The sequence below is a fragment of the Macrosteles quadrilineatus genome, unplaced genomic scaffold, assembly GCF_028750875.1.
Source record: "Macrosteles quadrilineatus isolate MER2022 unplaced genomic scaffold, UCM_ALF_1.0 Scaffold_1__1_contigs__length_201487025, whole genome shotgun sequence".
Lineage (NCBI taxonomy): Eukaryota > Metazoa > Arthropoda > Insecta > Hemiptera > Cicadellidae > Macrosteles > Macrosteles quadrilineatus.
The window spans coordinates 175,157,670-175,177,841 of NW_026542594.1; the positions used below are offsets into that span (position 1 = coordinate 175,157,670).

At 35.2% G+C, this 20,172-nt stretch overlaps 1 protein-coding gene across 2 annotated transcripts in view; it reads right to left on the bottom strand.

Annotated features, from left to right (window-relative positions):
• Positions 1-653: 653 nt before the first annotated feature.
• LOC128990246 (clustered mitochondria protein homolog) overlaps positions 654-20,172 on the bottom strand; it is a 49,591-nt gene continuing 30,072 nt past the window's right edge. For both annotated transcript variants that reach the window (XM_054412567.1, XM_054412557.1), the window contains exons 13-24: positions 19,841-19,952; positions 19,326-19,479; positions 18,428-18,633; positions 17,253-17,459; positions 16,093-16,191; positions 15,382-15,596; positions 9,759-9,888; positions 8,731-8,871; positions 7,950-8,207; positions 6,558-6,773; positions 5,439-5,647; positions 654-4,755 (exon numbers count right to left, since the gene is read on the bottom strand). In XM_054412567.1, the coding sequence (XP_054268542.1) occupies positions 4,617-4,755; positions 5,439-5,647; positions 6,558-6,773; positions 7,950-8,207; positions 8,731-8,871; positions 9,759-9,888; positions 15,382-15,596; positions 16,093-16,191; positions 17,253-17,459; positions 18,428-18,633; positions 19,326-19,479; positions 19,841-19,952 (2,086 nt within the window). In that variant the 3' untranslated portion in view covers positions 654-4,616. The remainder of the gene's footprint in view (positions 4,756-5,438; positions 5,648-6,557; positions 6,774-7,949; positions 8,208-8,730; positions 8,872-9,758; positions 9,889-15,381; positions 15,597-16,092; positions 16,192-17,252; positions 17,460-18,427; positions 18,634-19,325; positions 19,480-19,840; positions 19,953-20,172) is intronic.

Here is a 20,172-nt window from a genome sequence, read left to right on the forward strand (position 1 = left end):
TTTTAGTGCCTTAAATTATTCAGCTGCATAGGAACGTTATGGTATTTGGTTTTACAATACCTTTAATCAGTTTCAAATAGTAACATTCGTCGAAGTGTTAGAAGTTTTGACAAGTCATAATAGTAACATTCGTCGAAGTGTTAGACGTTTTAAAGAGCTGCCATTGTCAATCACTTCATTACAGGAATATACATTAATTTGGCTAGAATAGCTTTGTTTTCATTACGCGACAAACACATTTAACACATAACATATAAATAATTACTTTAAGTTTGATGCTACAACAATGAATTGTAACGTTGTGATTTTTTTTTATATTTTATTTTCAATTTTTACCTTTAAATCATAAAAAAAACAATTTTCATTACCTCTAAAATGTGTTTACTTAAATATATATATCAAATTTAGAAAAAATATTTATTTCATACTGTACCACTAATATTTTACTGATAAACCTCACTTTTTCTTCCTATTAGCAGCAAACCTCTGTATAAATTAAACAGGGTATAAAATCTGACATGTTTTTAAGGAAACTTTTACTTACAAATTCAAGCAGAATAATGGAAATTACCTCAGTCTGCAGGTTTGCATCGGGGATAATTTTATTTAGTTTTCCACTCACATGACAAACACAAGGTATATAAATAAGTCAGTTAAAACACAACCAATTTATTTGACAATCAGTGCGTAGCTAACAATGTGGATAAGATCCTGTTGACCAATCAACCTTCAGTCTTGGAGGTGGAAGTTTCTGTCTCTTGGAGTCGTTCATGGAGCTGTCATATTTTATTGGATGAATCGTTCATGGAAGCTTACATGCTTGCTCTTGGAGGTATCAGTCATGTTAAACTGTAATGCTCATTTTTGAAATAATTGTATAGGGAAAGCTCTTTGCTTGTTCTTGGAGAAATTGTTCATGGAAGGCTCATATGCTTTAACGCAATTTGTTCATGGGTGGCTGCTATGCTTTATCATATGAGTTATATTTAGGGAAAGCTTTCTTGCTTTAATCAAGGGAATTATTCATGGAAAAATGCTGGCTATTTTTGCTGGCTCGTGGAGGAAGTTTTTAATGTAGAAATCTTATTATGGAACAGTGTTCCAGTTGTTCTATAAAGGCATTTTAAATTTCAAGACAAATAAACCTGCTGGGAAAAACAAGCATTTATTTACAAAATGATTTTACAGTTCTATAATCAGAGTATTAAACAAATTTTTGGAATGAAATATGTTTATGAGACAGGTTAAGTAAATCTGTTAACTTATTCTTCTCCCATTTTTTACACCTTTAATTCAAGCAATTTGACTGTCCGATTTACTCATTTTTGGATGGATAACAAAGGTCGATTTGGTAAACTCCAACATTAAAAATAATGATTTTGCCTTTTGATGTCTTAAAAGAACTTTTCCTCCACAATTTTCAAAACTTATCGTTGTTATAGCATATACAATTAAACAAACAAATCACATTTTTCCAAGTAGTTAGCTATATCTCAGTAATGTGACTTTATTAACATCACTAAAAAAATGTTTTTATTGACAATATCAATCGTAAATTTTAACATTTACACCCATTCAACAAACAGTACTTAGTTTTATTTATAGAGGACAGATCGAGCAGTTACTTAGCAAATCCTAAGCAGGTCATAACCACTTAGATGTTTCACGTTATCAAAAGCCACTTGTCGAATATCCTAGAGTTCAACATACATTAATTCAATGCATTTTAGGAATAGGAATAATCATTCTAACAGTATTTAAATCTATAACATTTTATAGCAGAAAATATGTTGTATTTTGGGTGTGACTAGCAAAATAAAATTATTTAGACTTATTCATACACAACAAGTTTTAGAAAGAACACGCTAATCCTCCTCTTGAAAATATAATTTTGATGAAGTCAAAGTTCTCTAGATGACTTTGGTTAAATTTGTATTAAATGGTAATTGTTTGGGTAGCATTCAACAAATTGTGAATAAAGGTTAACTAAGTGATTCGATCAATATTTAAATGAGCCTAAGCAAATTTACAATGAAACTGTAGAAAACTACCAAAAACTCACTATTGCATTAAAACAGCGGTACTATTTTGTAAAAAAACCAGAGCAACGATAGTACAAATTGATGTCCGTACCAAATGCAACGATCATGCAACTTATGCCAAATCGACTCTACTTCACTAAATACCCTACGAGATCACTAAGCTATGCTAAACTACATAGAAAACAATACAAAATTAAGAACTAAAGTTAACAGGGAGGGTTACTATGTCAATGGAACCGTAATACTTGTAAACTGTCACGTTTTACATTATTGTAAACCATACAAATGAGGAAAATAAGTATCATAAAAAGATTATTTTATAACAATTGAAAATAAAATGGTGCTGCTAATACTGATACCAAAAATATATCACTTTTATTAGAAGAAAATAATTTTTCAGTGGTTAATGAAAAAAAAAATGAAGATCCAACTTTGATTTCAAATTAACTCATATAGTTATTTTATTCAAATTAACAATTAAACAGTTTTTAAAACGTTTTAGGAGGGGGGTTGACTTAAAGTAATTTAATTTAGCTAATGTTTTTGAAAATAGTTATTTAAAATAGACAATGGTATTTTAAACGACAACATCATAATGTGTTGACAAAAAATCAAAGTCAAAATGAGACATAAATGTTGAGATTTGTATTTAAGATTTCAAATAAATTAATCAGAGTAATTTCCTTGTTAGCCCTTACCCAATTCACATAGGTATTCAAAAGAAAAAACTACAGAAATTAATAGGTGATGCCAAGTTCAACAATTACCAATTTGTCAATTGGCCACAAATCTCCAATTAGAGGGGATCAGCAGACTTAACTCTAACATGTTCCAGTAAAACGAATCAATGTTCACAAATCCTGTCATTTTGACATTTCGTTACTGGCAAATTAGTCAGTTCTCTAGAATTTTAGACTTATTCTATTAAATTAATAATTTAATCATGTTTTTTTTTATTATTTACCTAATAACTAAAAAAAATAACTTACCAAGCACTCTATAGTAAAATAGGGATCAATTATTTTTGTTTATCTAACCAACGAGGTTGCTTGAAACGTAGGTAGGGACAAAATATAAAGAAAATATTATAACCCTACTGATCACTGTGATACTTATGAATACATTATGAATCTAACTTCACCCTCCCTTAATGAATATGGTTAACAAAAATGTTTTCAAGATGAAACCTTAGCCTGAGAACTGGAGGGGACATTTGGATATAAAGCTGTTTGTAAACAGAAATCTAACTGTACTAAATGTAACTCTTTGGACAAAGCACCATGCCTCTTACTTACTAATAGGTAGTGAAGCAACATCCCCTCCAAATCTTGGCTAGGTGAAATCGAACATTTTAATGACAAAAACATGCAATAAACTAACAACCGAGCCAAATAACCTACAAAATACGCATGCTCTGCATAAAAATTCAACACCGACTTAAACAGTATTATCAGGCAAAATATTGTACAGGTTACAAATATGGTACATCACAGACTGAATTGGTTGACGTAAAACCACGACTGTATTCGATCTTACACACCATATTTTGATTCAATAACGGCTGAATATTTCAACCTGAGCCGACGATTTCACTTTTGATTTTCTAGAAACAATAACAATAATTCAAAATAAATCATTTCAATCGTCTTAACATTCGTATAACAAACACTTTACGATACAATCAAAATTGTCACTAGTGAAACGATTGCAAAAATAAACAATTATAACTAGTAAGGGTGAACAGATTACAATAGACTAGTAGAACAATGAAAACTCGGTAAAACAAAAAGTATAGGCTAAGCTGGTAAAACTAACAGCTGGAGATATAATATGTAAACAATCATACTTGAAGATGGTTACGACATAAAATCAGTTTACAAAATAATGCTTTGCATTGAGTATTGTATTTAAATTCATTAAGCTATGCTCTATGATATTGAGTGTATAATAAGATAAGAACCACATAGGGAGGGAACAACCTAATCACTATGAATTGTTTATGAGGAACACATTGTTTTATGTAACGGTAAACAATATTCTGTATTTAGAAAACTAACATAACAAATCAGTAAATCACAAATACAATTGACAAAATAAATATGATTTGAAAAATCATGTAACTCTACTAGGCATATTGTTTAATTTTAGCTGTTTCTAGATATTACATTTTTGTGCTTGGAAACGTTTATGTCTTCAACTCACACAAAATTCTTTACAAGATGATGTATACTCATTATTGACTTTAACACACAACATGCTTGTTAAAAGTATAAAAAATAATAATGAACAGATTCCAACAATAATTAGTAACAATAATAGTATTTACGTGATAATATAAATAACTTCAAATAATTTCAACAACAATAACGGTAGAATTGTAAAACAAATAAGTAACAATTTAGTGCAAACAATGATTATTGCTCGGCAGAATCTTTCAGACTTTTCTGTTGCTTATGACAAAGTTTCATTCAACCAAACACCTAAGTATCGAACACCTTGACCAGACAGTCTGTTCAAAACTGTACAAAAATAGTTCAAGTGTCACTACGATTATCTACGGGCGGAGGTTTTGCTTCAACTCTCAGGCAACACTTGGGAAGCGGTAATCGAGGGTAAGGTGTCATTCACCGGGCTATTCTCCTTCTCCTTGTCTTCTTCTTCTTTGGCTTGGCGCTTTTCAATTTCTGCTTTGAAATTTTCAATGTCTTGTTGGCTGAAACAATTCACAGCTCTTTAATATTGAATTTTCTCCACAAAATGGAAAGTTAATATATTCTTTTAATGTTGTACTAGTTAACATGTATATTAATCGCAAATAAAATTTTAAAATATAATACAGTGAAAAATCTTAGGAAAAGAAGTTGGAAAATGGGAGTAACATGCACACAATGAACTAAGGTATCTGTTTCAAGCAGCATACGTGGTTGTCAAAGCAAAGCGGAGGTTTGAGAATGAACTGGACAGGTAACAAGTAGGAGATATGTTGATGCAATAAAACAAATATGAAAGGAAAACCTGGATAGTTGAAGGACTCCTAAAGAGGTGGAAAGGTGACAAATTCAAAGACATGAGAGTGATACGAGCTGATGAATAACACACAACTTCCAGAACAAACCTAAACAACTGCATAATTCAACCACTTTAAAGGGCAGCCAGAAAACCCTTCTACGCCAAAAAGAATTCACCCGAACATGACTTTAAATTTGCAATCAACATATCACCTGTCCTATGACGCTGTGAGGTTCTCGATAAATATTTAAATAAAGAATACTGTCTCATCTATTGTCTACATACAGGTTAGGAAGAAGCATATGCAATCGAGGTTCCAAGTACTTTCCTAGGTATAAAATCACCATAAGAGAAAGAGGAAGTAGTATTTTTGTTCCATTGGCTCACCTTATCTGTACAAAGAGTATTCCGTTGATGACATTGAGCATGTCCAGGACACTGCCCATGCTAGGAGGCTGTATCTGTATGGGAGGCAGTCCCACTCCTGGCTTGCCTGTGTAGATCTCATTCATCTTCTTCTGAAGCACGACTGCTTGATGTGTCAAGTGTCTTAGACAGTCTGACGACTCTTTTGTCTTTTCATGGTCTTCTCCAAGCTGCCAGACAGAAAGGTTAGTGTCATCAGTTGGAACTTGTTGTACGGACATGTTTTGAGGAAGGTTTAATTCCACTACTGTGCAAAGTAGGATTTGTAATGTTTAGTTAAAGTAAAATTAATAACTGTCATTAACATACTATACTGAAAAGAAAAATGAGTATGAACCAGAAAACAATGTAATGAAAACTCAAAGCCTTATGCTAATTCAAGAGTTTGTTTTTTTTTTTTGTGGGAAAGTGGAAGAGATAAACATTTTGCTAGCTCAACAAAAATATAGCTCTAGAACTTTCTACACATAAAATGGTTACATTGTGTTACCTTATGTTGTGTATCCCTAAGGATCTCAACTTAATTTTGTTTTTAATGCAACCTAGTTAAACTTTATCCCTCTTCCCCCTAACAAAACTTTTACAACAAACAGATATAGTCTAGAAGTGTTGGAAAGTATATATTTATTTATAAATTAAACATAGATCATTGTAAAATCAATTCTCAACAATACCAACATCATCACGTTCAGCTAACAAGACAAACTAACTGTGCAAAATACTTTCAAACTTACTACTTCCAAAGACTCTAACATTCGGCAGATAAAACCCAGCATAAATGAAACAATTTTCAGCTAAACCATGGTATTCTAATGTTATTGATGTTTTGCCATATTTCTCACTCATTCCTTTCTTGATGTGTGGTACATTAACTAATCTATCTGCGATATACAGTCAGTGGTGTTGTTGCACCAACATAGCTATGCTGCAAGAATCATTTGATCAAGCAAATATGAATCAACATAATCAAAACTGACTGAGAAACCAATTGACATACTGACACCAAGTTTGAGAATCATGGCACCAAAAGACTATTGAGCAGAAAATTCGAAACAGAGCCTACCAAGCTACAAGACCCACCTGTTGCTTGTAGATGGCGTACGTCTCCTTCTCGTTGTTGAGCGCCGAGCGGAAGTCTCCCATGCAGCTCTGTGTCCGAGCCACCAGATGGTAGCTCACCGCCACCTTGAGTGACTTGGTGCCATAGAACTTGATGTTGAGTGCCAACGCCTTCTCAAGGAATCTCAGAGAGAGTTCGTACTCTCCCACGGCGTGAAGGATCAAACTGATGTTGCTCTGCAAATCAACAAAATTGATAGATCTTGTTTCAATACATCTAATTGGAATAATTAGATAACTTGAGGAAAAATTAATCGAAGACTTCAAATATATGAAGGGTTTCGTATTGGGGTATTGAAGCTTTTATAATGCAGTTCACATTAAACAATTGCTACAAAACATTAAAAAAACTATATTTAAGTTTTGTCTAAAAGCCTAAAAGTATTGTAATCACCGCACAGAACACAAATCAGGAACACAAGATTTTCCCAAATGTTAACAAAATTCTCTAGAATAATTTTGCTGATCAATCCCCTATTTCTAATTCAGGTAGTTCCAACGAGTAGCACATAAACATTACTCTTTAACCCCAAAAGGTAAAAGTCATAAAGGCCACAAACTAAAATCAATGGGAAATCAAGGAGCTCCTAGAGATCCTTCTGGTACAGAGAAATCATTCAATCAAGTACCTTCTTATCACAGCTGTACACCAGCCAAGGCGGTTTTTTTCCATTTGATGGAACATTTTTAAAGTTTAACAACTGTTAATTTTACGCAACCATAAAGTGTTAAACTCAAAAATCTATTTCAAAACACTCAGTTTTAACACAGAGAAAAAATATACAGAGAATACACGCTTATGGGTTATGGGACCGTGCGCTTTCAGCTCTGGTATGGTATGTTAGGGTGAAAATATACTTGTGACGAACAAGGAAAAGCCTGAACGGTGAGCACAGTACGGAAATTCCTATCGCACAGGGTTTCACCATTTGTAGTATATGAGGGCGAGAGGAGTCTTTGCCCTTGATACCCAGCACTTGCACTAGACACCACTTTAGTGTACCATTGAATGTTTCCTCTGTCTTACTTCTGTGATTTCAACCTAACCAATACAGATGGTAACTTACATCAAGCAGAGCTATTTCGGGGTGGTTCTCGCCACACACCAGCTCTGGTATGGTATGTTAGGGCAAAAATATACTTCTGACGAGCAAGGAAGAGTCCGAACTGTGAGCACTGTACGGAAATTCCTATCGTACAGGGTTTCACCATGAGCGTAGTACATGAGTGCAAAAGGAGTCTTTGCCCTAGATACCAGCACTAGCGCTAGACACCACTTTAGTGTACCATTGAATGTTTCCGCTGTCTTACTTCTCTGTGATTTCAACCTGATCAATACAGATGTTAACTTACATCAAGCAGAGCTATCTCGGGGTGGTTCTCGCCACACACCAGCAGCGCGAGGTAGCGAGCTCGGTACAACAGCTTGAGCGCAGTGCTGATCTGACTGTTGGCAAAGCAGTATAGAGCCAGGTGGGTGTATTCAGTGATGGTGTAGGGGTGGTCGATGCCGTTGACTCGTTCTGACATTAGGACGGCTTTCTGCTGGTAGGCCATAGCCTCCGCATGGTCCCCCATGATGTAGTTCAGTCTTGCCAACATCCTCAGGCACTGCAATAACCATCGCAATAGTGTTAATTTTTAGTTTTAACTTGTTTTTAAACAATGATTTTTCAACCTGGTTTATATTCTGAATCTTGAGAATCGTTGTTCAAAAGATTATTTGGCGATTATTGTACAATTAATTTGTGCCTAGTCAAAAGAGAATTCATATCACTTCATATAATTCATAGAATCATATAATTTTAGATTTATATTCAAGAAAAGTCCTCAAATAATGGGGATAAGCTTGTACATACTAACTACCCCTAGATCTAAAAATTTTAATTTCATATAATTTAAGAAGCAGATAAAACATATTAACACTATACTTCAGATATTACGGCAGGATAACATGCTCAACTCAAACTTACTTAACTGAACACTTCTTTGATTTGAATTGAAGGGATTCTCTTTCACTACACTTAACAAAGTCTCCCAGGGAACGAAATACCGTGTGGTGTATGGCCTACCTGTACTTCTTCTCTGGTAAGCTAATAATAAATTTCAATAGCACATAGTTGAGACTAGATACCTGTGCGATCTCCGGATGCATTGCTCCGTAGACATTGTTGAGCAGGTTGAGGGCCTCACTGATCAGTTCGTAACCCTCCTTGAGGTAACCCTGCTGTATCTTGCTCTGTCCTGTCGTGTAGAAGTTGAACGCATCACTTGCCTGGCAACAAACATCCTGCTTATCAAGACTGAGAGCAGAACCACTTAAGAAGACATGAGTTCGATACATAAAATCCAAACTGAGTAATCTGGTAATTTTTAAATTAAAAAAAAACAATGTTCCTTTTTGTTTAGTAGCTGTTCTGCTTTCTACCGAGTACAATTAAGGGACGTTAACGTATTGCATGGCACAAAGAGTACCATTTATTTGTGAGCCTCACTACATTATGCGATTGAGCGATTGACTACATATCCAATATAAGATTATCTAGTGCAAGACACTGTGGTAGTAGGATTTACTCCCCAACTCCAGAAGTCGGAAGAAAAATTATCTTTAATTTTTTACCCACAGTAAACATTGGGCTACACTAGAGCTTAAATTTAGTTACAGCATAGCTAAGGAAAGTATTTTTTGTCATTCAAATAACAAGATGAAATTGTTTAGTAAAATGTTAGTCTAGTTGGCTAGACAAGAGTTGAGAAAACCTAATGTATCAGAGGAACAGAAGCTAAATAAAGGCACTTGTATATTTATTTAAAATATATGGATTTGTAAAGTTCACTGCACATGCCTTACTACTATACTCAATAGTGAATTTTTAAGAGTTTTACAACCCCTGTTCCATCTGGCAAGCAAGTGGAGAGGCGGTACTGTACAAGAATGAATTATGATAATTTTTATGTGGTAGCGGGACACACAAACCGAGATAATTCTGGCTTGTTTTTAAGGTATACCATGATACCAACTGAGCCACCAACTCACCTAGTATTTGATTAACAACCAAAAATATTCAAATATTACAATACTTAACCTGCTGAAGTACTGACATATTTAATGCTGACGTCTTTATTTTATATTATGTAGCAAAAGCATTAACTCAGACTTACTCTGGGATTGATATGTTTTACAACAGGGAAGATGTTGATGATATCTTCTTCGAAGAAGGTCAGTCTGTTTTTGGCATCGAATGAATATTCTCTAAGTAGGATCTGGATACCAGTCTTAAGGCAAAATGATCTGAAAACAAAACTGGAATGAGTAAAGAAGAAAGAGAAATGTGTTGCCAGTAAAACAGCAATCTAAAATGAATACAAAAGTATATTGTGTGAAAATAGTTCAGATCCAATTGTAACAGCTGTTTTAATCAACTATAATTTGTACAAATTTTGTAATACTGCGCATAATTAACTCTCATTGGACCATTTTTATGATCTAACTGCAGTCTCACCACAAGGTATGGCGTAACAAGATTTTACTGTATTGACAAACATAATTTTGCCAAATTTAGTCAGGTGTCGGTAAAGGTAGCAGTTCCTGATAACCTGAATGGTACAGAACTCTCTTTTTAAAGAGAGTGACAGGACATAGAATAAGAGCCAAGGAAGGAGATGGAAAAATGAGGCGAAGAGGGATTTAGAAGACACATTAATAGAACGACACAATAACGAGTGAAGATAATGTTTAGGAATATAAGATGGAGTGACTTGGAAATGAATGGAGTGGAAGGGGATAAAGTGAAATAGGCGTATTCATCCCAATTAATATTACATAATGAAAAGAAAGAAAATGGAGAACACTACTACAAATGTTGTAGGTAGGATGGAATCTACCATACTTATGGGATACGCCTATATGGCAAGTGACTAGGTGGTAGGTGTGGTTGTTATCAGTCTAAATTAAAAGGGCACAAACTGGTTGGGGGAAAGATTGTTTGTAAGTCTTAATTATTTAAACCAAATCCTTTACTATGAATGAGATAGTTTTGGCGACAACCAAAGCCATCGTAATCAAAGACAGAAGACATTTTGAGGGTCGAGGGGGGGTTTGTCAAAGTCAAGTATGGTTAGGTCTGACCAAAGTCTAGTCCTCTTTTTTGATAATTATGTGCAGTGAATCAAGCATCTCTGTTTTTAATTTGTATAATGAGGGTGAACTGAAACGGTTTGGATTGGATATTGATTTTTAAATTAAATTACGCTAGAGAATCTGAGCAACATAAAAACAGTTTGTGGTCTGATGTGTCTTTTCTAACATACTGCATGTTTAGTAAAATACCATATGTTATGTTTAATAAGTTAACTTTGTTTTTGTTTACAATCATTGTTATTTAGGATTCATTTCAGAATACACCTATTTTATTTTACACATCTTTTATTTAATATGTAACAGTTTGGCGACGAGGAAAACCAGTTTTTAATTTTTTTTACATTATATTTTTTACAATTTATTTTCTAATATGAGTGACCTAAGTAACACTGAAATTTTGACTGATTTAAAGAAGATTAGAGTAGTAGTGAAGGGTCAGTTGTCTAAGGCTGAAAGATGGCTAGCAAACCTACAAAACATGTCAAAAGAAGTAATCAAAACCAGGATAACAACAATTGAAGATTATTGGGAAAGATTTAATTCTGTACAACAATTAATAGAAGAGAAAACTGAAGAAGTTGAAATTGAGAAAGAAATAGATTACAGAGTAGAAATGGAGGACAAATATTACAAGGTAATGGATGAGTTACAAAAACGTATGGGACAGCTTGCAGAACTACAAGTGAACATTCAAAATATTGTGCCTAGTACATCAAATTTGTCTTCTCCACAACGTCGATCCACTACTTCCTCAATGATTTTCACACCATATCAGGAAAATGGATCATTCAAGAACTTCATTCGTCGATTTGAGATATTTCTATATCTACATAGCCAAGAATTGGAACCAAAGGATAAAGTGTATACAATGCTACATGCCTTAACGCCACATTTACATCAGAAGCTGTATGATTTGTGCGCTCCTGAAAGTCCTTTGGATAAAACATATGCTGAATTAGTAAGTCTTTTGGCGGATTATGTTGACCCTAAACCTAGTACTTGGGCCTTACAACACAAATTTATGACAAGAACACAAGAATCTGAAGAAACCGTAAAAATATATTCCGTTGAGCTTCAAAAGTTATCTTCAGACTGCGACTTCAACTGTAATAATTGTGGGAAATCAATTGCAAACACATTACTACGCATGCAGTTTATAAGAGGTATTAGCAATTCAGACATAAGAACAAAATTACTACAAGAAAGATCTGCTTCATCGTTTCAAGATGTAGTGAAACTTGCCTCCATCATGGAAATGGCAAAGAACGAAAGCCATATAGTAGAAGAAAACATTCATTCAAATGAGAAAATCAACAAGATAGCAGGTAGGCCTACAGAAACAAAACCACCCCATTTTTCTACTACTTGGAACAAAAAGTTAATGTCTCCATTTGAACGCCTCAAAGGTAAATGCTATCGTTGTGGATCACCTAGACACAGGGCACATCAGTGTAAATTTATCGGAGAAATATGTAAGAAATGCAACAAACAAGGGCATATTGCTAGCGTATGTTTGGGCACAAAACAAACAGAAATTCATTGTACTGAAACTGACAATACTACAGACTATTATAAGGAAGAGAAACAAGAAGTTTTTAAGATACACAACCAGAATGCCGGTAATGACAAGTTTATGGTCGAGATACTTATTGAAGGTAAACCTGTGCGGATGGAGTTAGATACTGGAGCAGCAATAAGTATTCTACCATACTCTACCTTCAAAAGTCTCAACATAAATAAAAAGATTTTCCACACAAACATAGAACTAAGGACATACTCAGGCGAAATAATCAAACCCCGGGGTGTCGTCTTTGTAGAATGCACTTACAATGATCAGGTGTTTGTTGGTAAACTCTACATAGTGAACCAACATTTTGATGCAATTTTCGGAAGAGAATGGATTAGAGAGGTCAAACTGGATTGGGCAGAACTTAAAACAGTTAGAAGCAATACTACATCTACTGCACTCGAAGATCTTTTGGATGAATTCAAAGAATTATTTGAACCAGGAGTAGGACTCATACCTCACAAAAAAGCACACTTACAGCTTGTTGAAGGGGCAAGACCTATTTTTGTGAAAGCTCGTCCAGTCCCATATGCACTAACTGAAAAAGTAGAACTCGAGTTGAATCGTCTGGAAGAAGCTGGAATCATTTCCAAAACGGACAAGTCCGATTGGGGTACTCCAATTGTACCTGTAGTGAAGCCTAATGGTAACATACGAATATGCGCTGATTACAAGGTTACATACAGTAAATAAACAAATCAAAGAAGAACATCATCCAATACCTCGGATCGAAGATATTTTTGCTCAAATGAATGGAGGACAGTTGTTCTATACTTTGGATTTAAGTAACGCTTATCTCCACTTGGAAATGGATGCTGAGAGTGCAGAAATTCAAACTTTGAGCACTCATAAAGGACAATACACAGTTAACAGACTGATGTTTGGTGTAAAAGTTGCTCCAGGGGTTTGGCAAAAGGTGATGGACGGAATCCTTCAAGACCTTCAAGGTGTTCAGTGCTTCTTCGACGATATAATAATTCAAGGAACGTCATCAAAAGAACTACTAGAAAGACTAAAGCAAGTGTTTGAGCGTTTAAGGAGTCAAAATTTGAAGTTGAACCGTGACAAGTGCAAATTTTTTCAAAAGAAAATTGAATACCTAGGACATATTATTGACGCCACTGGAATCCACAAAAGTAAGGATAAAATCACAGCAATTACAAATGCACGAAGGCCTCAAAACATACAAGAACTCCGATCTTTCCTAGGGCTTGTTAATTACTACAACCGGTTTGTAAAGAACTTGTCCACTGTTTTAAATCCTTTACATAGACTTCTAAAAAAGGGGCAGTCATTCATATGGGACAGTAAGTGTGAAGAAGGTTTCCAAAACATCAAGAAAAGAATAACAAGTGACACAGTCCTTTGTCACTTTAACCCAGACCTGCCATTGATCCTTGCAACTGACGCTTCACCTGTGGGACTTGGAGCAGTGATATCACATCGTTTCCCAGATGGAAGTGAAAAGCCTATAGCTTTTGCTTCAAGATCATTGACCAATGCTGAAAAACATTACAGCTAAATCGATAAAGAAGCCACAGGTATATACTGGGGGTTGAAGAAATTTTTTTCTTATTGCTACGGGCGTCATTTTACACTCATCACGGACCATAAACCATTAGTGTCAATCTTCAATCCCGACAAGAGCCTACTATCAATGTCAGCTACGCGACTATTCAACTACTCCCATTTTTTATCAGGATTTAACTACACAATTGAATTCAAGAGAACTGGTGATCATGGAAATGCAGATTTCCTCTCAAGATTTCCTGTGGAAGATTCAAAATTTACAAGTATTGACCAGTTTGGACATTTTCAAACAAACCAATTGAACACCATAACCATCAATCCCAAAGAACTGGCCGAAGAAACTATGAAGGACACATATCTAAAACAAATTGTGGAGGCTCTTGAGGAGGGTCAATCACTAGAGCCATTGGGATTTCAGAAGGATGCCTCTTCAAAGGGTGGAAAGTAGTCATCCCAAATTCCCTCAAGAAAAGAATTCTCAATGAACTACACTACGGGCACATTGGTATAGTAAAAACCAAAGCTTTGGCCAGAAGTTACTGCTTTTGGAGAGGAATGGATAAAGACATTGAAAACATGATTGCTGTTTGCAAGCCTTGTCGGGAGAAACAAAATTCTCCAACGAAAGAGATCAATCATCCTTGGGAACCAGCAACTCAGCCATGGGAGAGAATACATATAGATTTCATGGGCCCAACAAATGGACAACAATTTTTAATTGTTGTTGATGCCTTCTCCAAATGGGTAGAGGTAATACCTACAAAAACAGCAACTACCGATTGGACTATTAAGGAGTTGAAGAAACTTTTTAGTACTTTTGGTCTTCCAAGCCTCCTAATTTCAGACAATGGACGAAGTTTCACTTCTCTTACTTTTCAAGAGTTTCTTAAGTCATGTGGAACTCGACACAAAACGACTGCTCCGTTCCACCCATCATCTAATGGACAAGCTGAACGCTTTGTACAAACAGTGAAGAAGATGTTGAAGTCGATATTAGATGAACCTGGTACACTTGACAGTAAAATTCACAAGGCGTTAATTCAACTCCGTCAAGTACCAAACTCAACAGGAAACTCGGCATACTATCTCATGTTCAACAGACGAGTAAGAACATACCTCAGTGTTATGATACCTTCTAGAATCGAGGACTCAAAAGACAAACCTAAAGGTATAACACGCATATTTAAGGTGGGAGACCGTGTTCAAGTGAGAAACTACTACAAGGGTCAGAGAAAATGGAGTTTCGGAAAAGTTACATCAAGAGATGGAAATCTACATTACAACGTTGAACTGGAGAACGGAGTAACATGCAGACGACATGTAGATCAAATGCTGCGGTCAAGACTTTAAAGGGGGAAAATTGATGTGTCTTTTCTAACATACTGCATGTTTAGTAAAATACCATATGTTATGTTTAATAAGTTAACTTTGTTTTTGTTTACAATCATTGTTATTTAGGATTCATTTCAGAATACACCTATTTTATTTTACACATCTTTTATTTAATATGTAACATGGTCAAAACTGAGGGACATATATGTAAGTACCTGAGTAATGATATCTTCTGAAGAGAGAAGTGTTCCAAGGTGGTGTCCATTGTGTCGGTGGGCAAGTCCCAGTCGTAGTACGCCTTCAGCTCGCCCCTGATCTGTTGAAAGAGGGACTTGGGCGTCAGGTTGGCCCACTCGTTGCTGTCTGACGACAACAGATGGTTCATGCGGCCCTTGCGTTTGTTACGCCTTTTTGACGTTTTACTCTGTAACTAACGCATTCGGAAATTTAAAGATAAGTAGTATACAAAATCAAGGTTTTACACAATGTAAAATGATCCGTTGTAGTTCGTTTGACAGCTGTTTCATACACAATTTGTGTATATTAATAGGTCCAAAAACATCAAATTATGATGAAGTGCTCATATTGAGTATGTAACAGATTCACACTAACTACAAAGTGTGCTTCATTTTACAGAAGCATTGGGCCATTAAACCTTTATTTTGCTTAATTTAACAAGCTAGAGGCTATTCCACAAATTAGTATCCAATGACTACTTAGCAACACTGAGAGCTAAAATGAAGCAGCGAACTAACCTACTTAAAATGTTGCAATTCTGATGGGCTCAAAATATAAACAAAATTCTCTTATTTTACTGACTTTATGGCTGATCCCAAACAAGCATCGTCTGGTTTGTCTGCACAAAACACCGCTTTGAGCTACTGCTCCGTTAAATAAACACTAATCTCAACAATACAAGTACTTACTTCATCAGCAGCCTGTACAGGGTGTGGCATCTGACAGGAGGAGAGGAAACAGTTGAGGAAATGGCTGATGGCAGCGGACAGACACATTAACTCTGTGCTCTGCAACGTATGAAAAATATACACAATTAGATAAGCTACAAGTATTATTAGATAAAATGTATTAAAATGTTAGGGAATCTTCTTTTTGTAGGATATACACATAGCTTTGTGTACTTATTTAATACATTGATGTTTCATATGGTGTACACGCCCAAAATTATTTTACTAATTTTTAAACTCCTAGAAGTTTAAGGAAGTTTGACAGTAGCTCTAACCGCTAATCACAAATTCACAGGTAAACAGCTTTAGAGTAAATTTCTCAGTTGATTGTCATGCTCGCAAGACACATTTCCTATCTAAAATTTGTCTCTTTTGATCTGATACTGGTTTTGTTTTAATGACCGATTCAGACCGATCATAATGCAACAATATTTATTTTACCGTGTTTACTTTGTTTGAGATGTACAAGAGTATATATTTTCAGAGTATATTAGAAGTATCTCAGGTAGAATACAAATTGATAGAGGCATTAGAGTCTTTTATAAAACCCTGACATAATTTCCCAAACAAAAACATAAGACTAAGATGGGCTGGTTCAAAATGCTGAAAGAGACGGGAATTTTAAATGGAGGAAATACAAAACAATGGATTGCTGAGAGCTAAGTTTTGACACAAGTCAAGAGGCTTAAGTCAAGAAAATCTTGATTATCTGCTTTTCAGGTTTCTGATCTTCTTTCTTATCCGATGACTAAAATAAGTTAAATTTTGTGCTAGTTCTGGGAGTTACAACCGTACAGTGTACACCGTAGCAGATGCATAAAAAAACCCATTTGCCACCCCTTTTGCTACCAGTAGACAGGTAGCTATTTATTATCTCAAACTTAATAGTTAGAGTAGTGGATTTTGTATGTTTTTATCATTTCCTAGTGTTCTGGTTCTGTTCATTTTTGAAGTAATGTTTTCTCAAAAGAAAACAAACTTTTAAGTCTTGAATAGATTTGACAATGAAAAAATGTTATTAATTTGACGATGTTATAGCATAAAGTTTTCTTTTATTACTTTCCGTATTATTTGACCTTGCCACAGCCAGTTTAGGTCAGATAACAGAGATTCCACAGTACCTGCATGTACGTGGTGAAGACATGTTTGGCACTGCGTGTGATGAGCTCCGCCACAGCTATGTTGTGCAGATATTCCAGCTGGTTCACCTTACTCAGCATGTTGGCTATCTTGCCCAGGTAGCGGATGTTGATACCTCTAGTGTGCATCCCCTCGGACAGTGTCACTCCGTCCATGGGCGCTCCCGAGTGGTCCAGGCAGTCTCGTATCTGACATCAAGCACATTTAGTAAACCAAATCAAATCACATTATCTGTTATACGGTCACACAAACTTGTAATCTGGACCAGAAAGGTGAAGAGTTTGAGAGATGCCTGTAATCTGGGAAAATATCAACAAATGTAAACCAAGACTTGATATAGCTTGAAAAAATAAATACGCTAATTGATTTGTTGATTGATTTACGATTATGGTTCTGATTAGCAGACTGACTGGTTAGCATTTAGGTTAAACTCGGTTGTATTGCTCTCTAAGTTAAGTCCAGAAGGCCTGCAATTATACAGTGTAATTATTGAAGTTTCAGGGTTCTTAAGTTCGCCACCAAGGTTGCTTGCAAGGTTGTTAATAACATCTGGTTCCGAGAAATTGAGAAAATATTCTTTATAGAATGGCCAAGAAACCTGAACTCCCAAGTTATAGGGCTGTCCAGATTGCACGACTTTACTGTGAGTGTTTATAGAAATATTTTTCAAGAAATTTAATCAGCAAATAGTAAACCTTTGGACATGAGGACTAGTTGTTATTAATCAAATTATCTTTTCATCATACTGTCCGGAAAGCAGCCATTTTAGTTCGCTAAATCATCTGCAAATTCATAGTTTTGGATAATTTCAGGGAACAGAAAAAACCTATGTAAAAAAATTTTTTGCTAACCTCAACATTGTATGAAAACGCTGCTAATCACACGATATTTTAAAGTTATGTTTGTAAACAATAAAAATGTAAAATTGATGACGACTTTTTATAACCTCAAATTATGTGGTCTAGTTTTGTAACGATTAGAAGGTTATTTCCACATGATGAAAATAGTTGTTCACCACACGGAGCGAAAGTGTCGTTTCGGTACTTAATTGTATTTCCAAGAGAGGCGCACGATTGCTTATCAAAAAGAGCCACTTTCGCTCCTAGTGATGAAAACTACTATTGTCGATAGTTGACTAACACTAAACATCACTTACAAAGGTAGGTATTTGAGCAGTGACCAGGAAGTCCGCAGCATCTTTGACCAGTTGCCGCTCCTTCTTGAGTGATGATCCGTCAGGGTCGGTGTGTTTCACTCCGGGAGAGAACACGTCGGGGTTGAATCTGATGTCAAACTCAGTCTCCTTCAGCGATCCCACTGCTAGAGCCGCCTTCTTCACTATTTCTTTGGTGCTTTCTTCCACTGAAAAAATTATTTTATCTGTTGTGACATATTACAGGTAAATATAACTAAATAAACACAGCTTACCCTCAATGGCAATTGTGATTATTTTTAAGCACGACCATCTTGAGATGACTATCATTGGGTGTGCTTGGAAGTACACTTATTTAGCCATAATACTTTGATAACTTCATTAATATTGTGTCAATTTGGAAATAACATTCGACATGATGTCATCAAGAGTATTATGGATAGTTTAATCACTGAACAGAGCCTAGCCAGTTTATTTATATTTCCTACAAGACAATAGCTGAACTTTCTGTTAAGGAAAAGATTTTATTTGTTCAGAAACAGGATAATCTAAAGAGGTCAAATTATTAGACTTTTGATGAAGATAGTGACATAATCTTGTTTAATTAAGCCCAATGTTAATTTACGTGAAGGATGATGTAGAATGGGGATAAATGAAATGTGTAGCTTTGTTACGGACTAAGATCAGCTGTTTTTGTTTTTCAATTGTCCTGGAAAAAACAGCTGATTAAAAAAAATTAATTATCAAGGCGAGTATCCGATTCTGACTATTCTCAACATCAATCAACTACCTTCTGACCATTAAACGAGCACCAAGACTTTAACAGCATTATCTTATAACCACTCGGCTACAAAAAAATCCTCTGTTTTCAGAGGAATTTTGACTGCAACATTTTACTCACATTCTTGTTTTTCTCCACTGGTTATTGAGTCTGTTATGCTCTCAACAATTTTCTTAGCTTCGTCTGCTTCCATAGGATTTTCCTCTGCAACTTTTTCTACTTCTGCTCTGGTTGCCAATTTGTTGTCAATCGCCTTAATCTTCTTATCTTTTTCCTACAAAACAGTTTATAGTTGTGAAACCAATAAATATTCTCAGTTGGGAATTAATGAGAGAATGATTAAGAAAACTCTTTACTTAGTCTAAAAATATTTAAAAATTTGAAATATCCTGCAATTCAATGAAAAATGTATTTGGCAAGCTTCAAGAGAATTCTCCAATGTTTACTTAGAAAATCTTCCTGAATACTATCAATAGTCCATTGTAGCAATGTTCTTTCTACATTCACACTAAAGGCTTTTTTCATATGACGCTCATTAGTCCAGTGTTTTGATTAATCCGACACTGCTAAAGATTTGACTTATCGGATTAGAAAGTACCTACAATATTACGAGACAGAATTACACTGCTTTGTACCTTTGACTCCAGTTCCTTCTCCTGACTCCTAGCCTCTCTCTCTCTCTGTTTCTTGGCTCCCAGCTGCTGAAGATGGAACGCTGCGTACTTGATGAACATCATGTACCTAGATCTGTCAAAATAATAGTAGTTAAGAGATAATTCTAGGTAGGCCTACAAGTTATACATTAATGATTGATTGTATTCTAAAAAGATTCATTCACCAAGCCGTCACACCAGCACCAGAGACTCACTCATGCCTGCTGCACAAATAATGGATTTTATCTCTGGAGGGTAAATAAGCGCCTGAGTATTAGTCAACCTTTACACTCTTAATCAAAATTTTGCAAAAC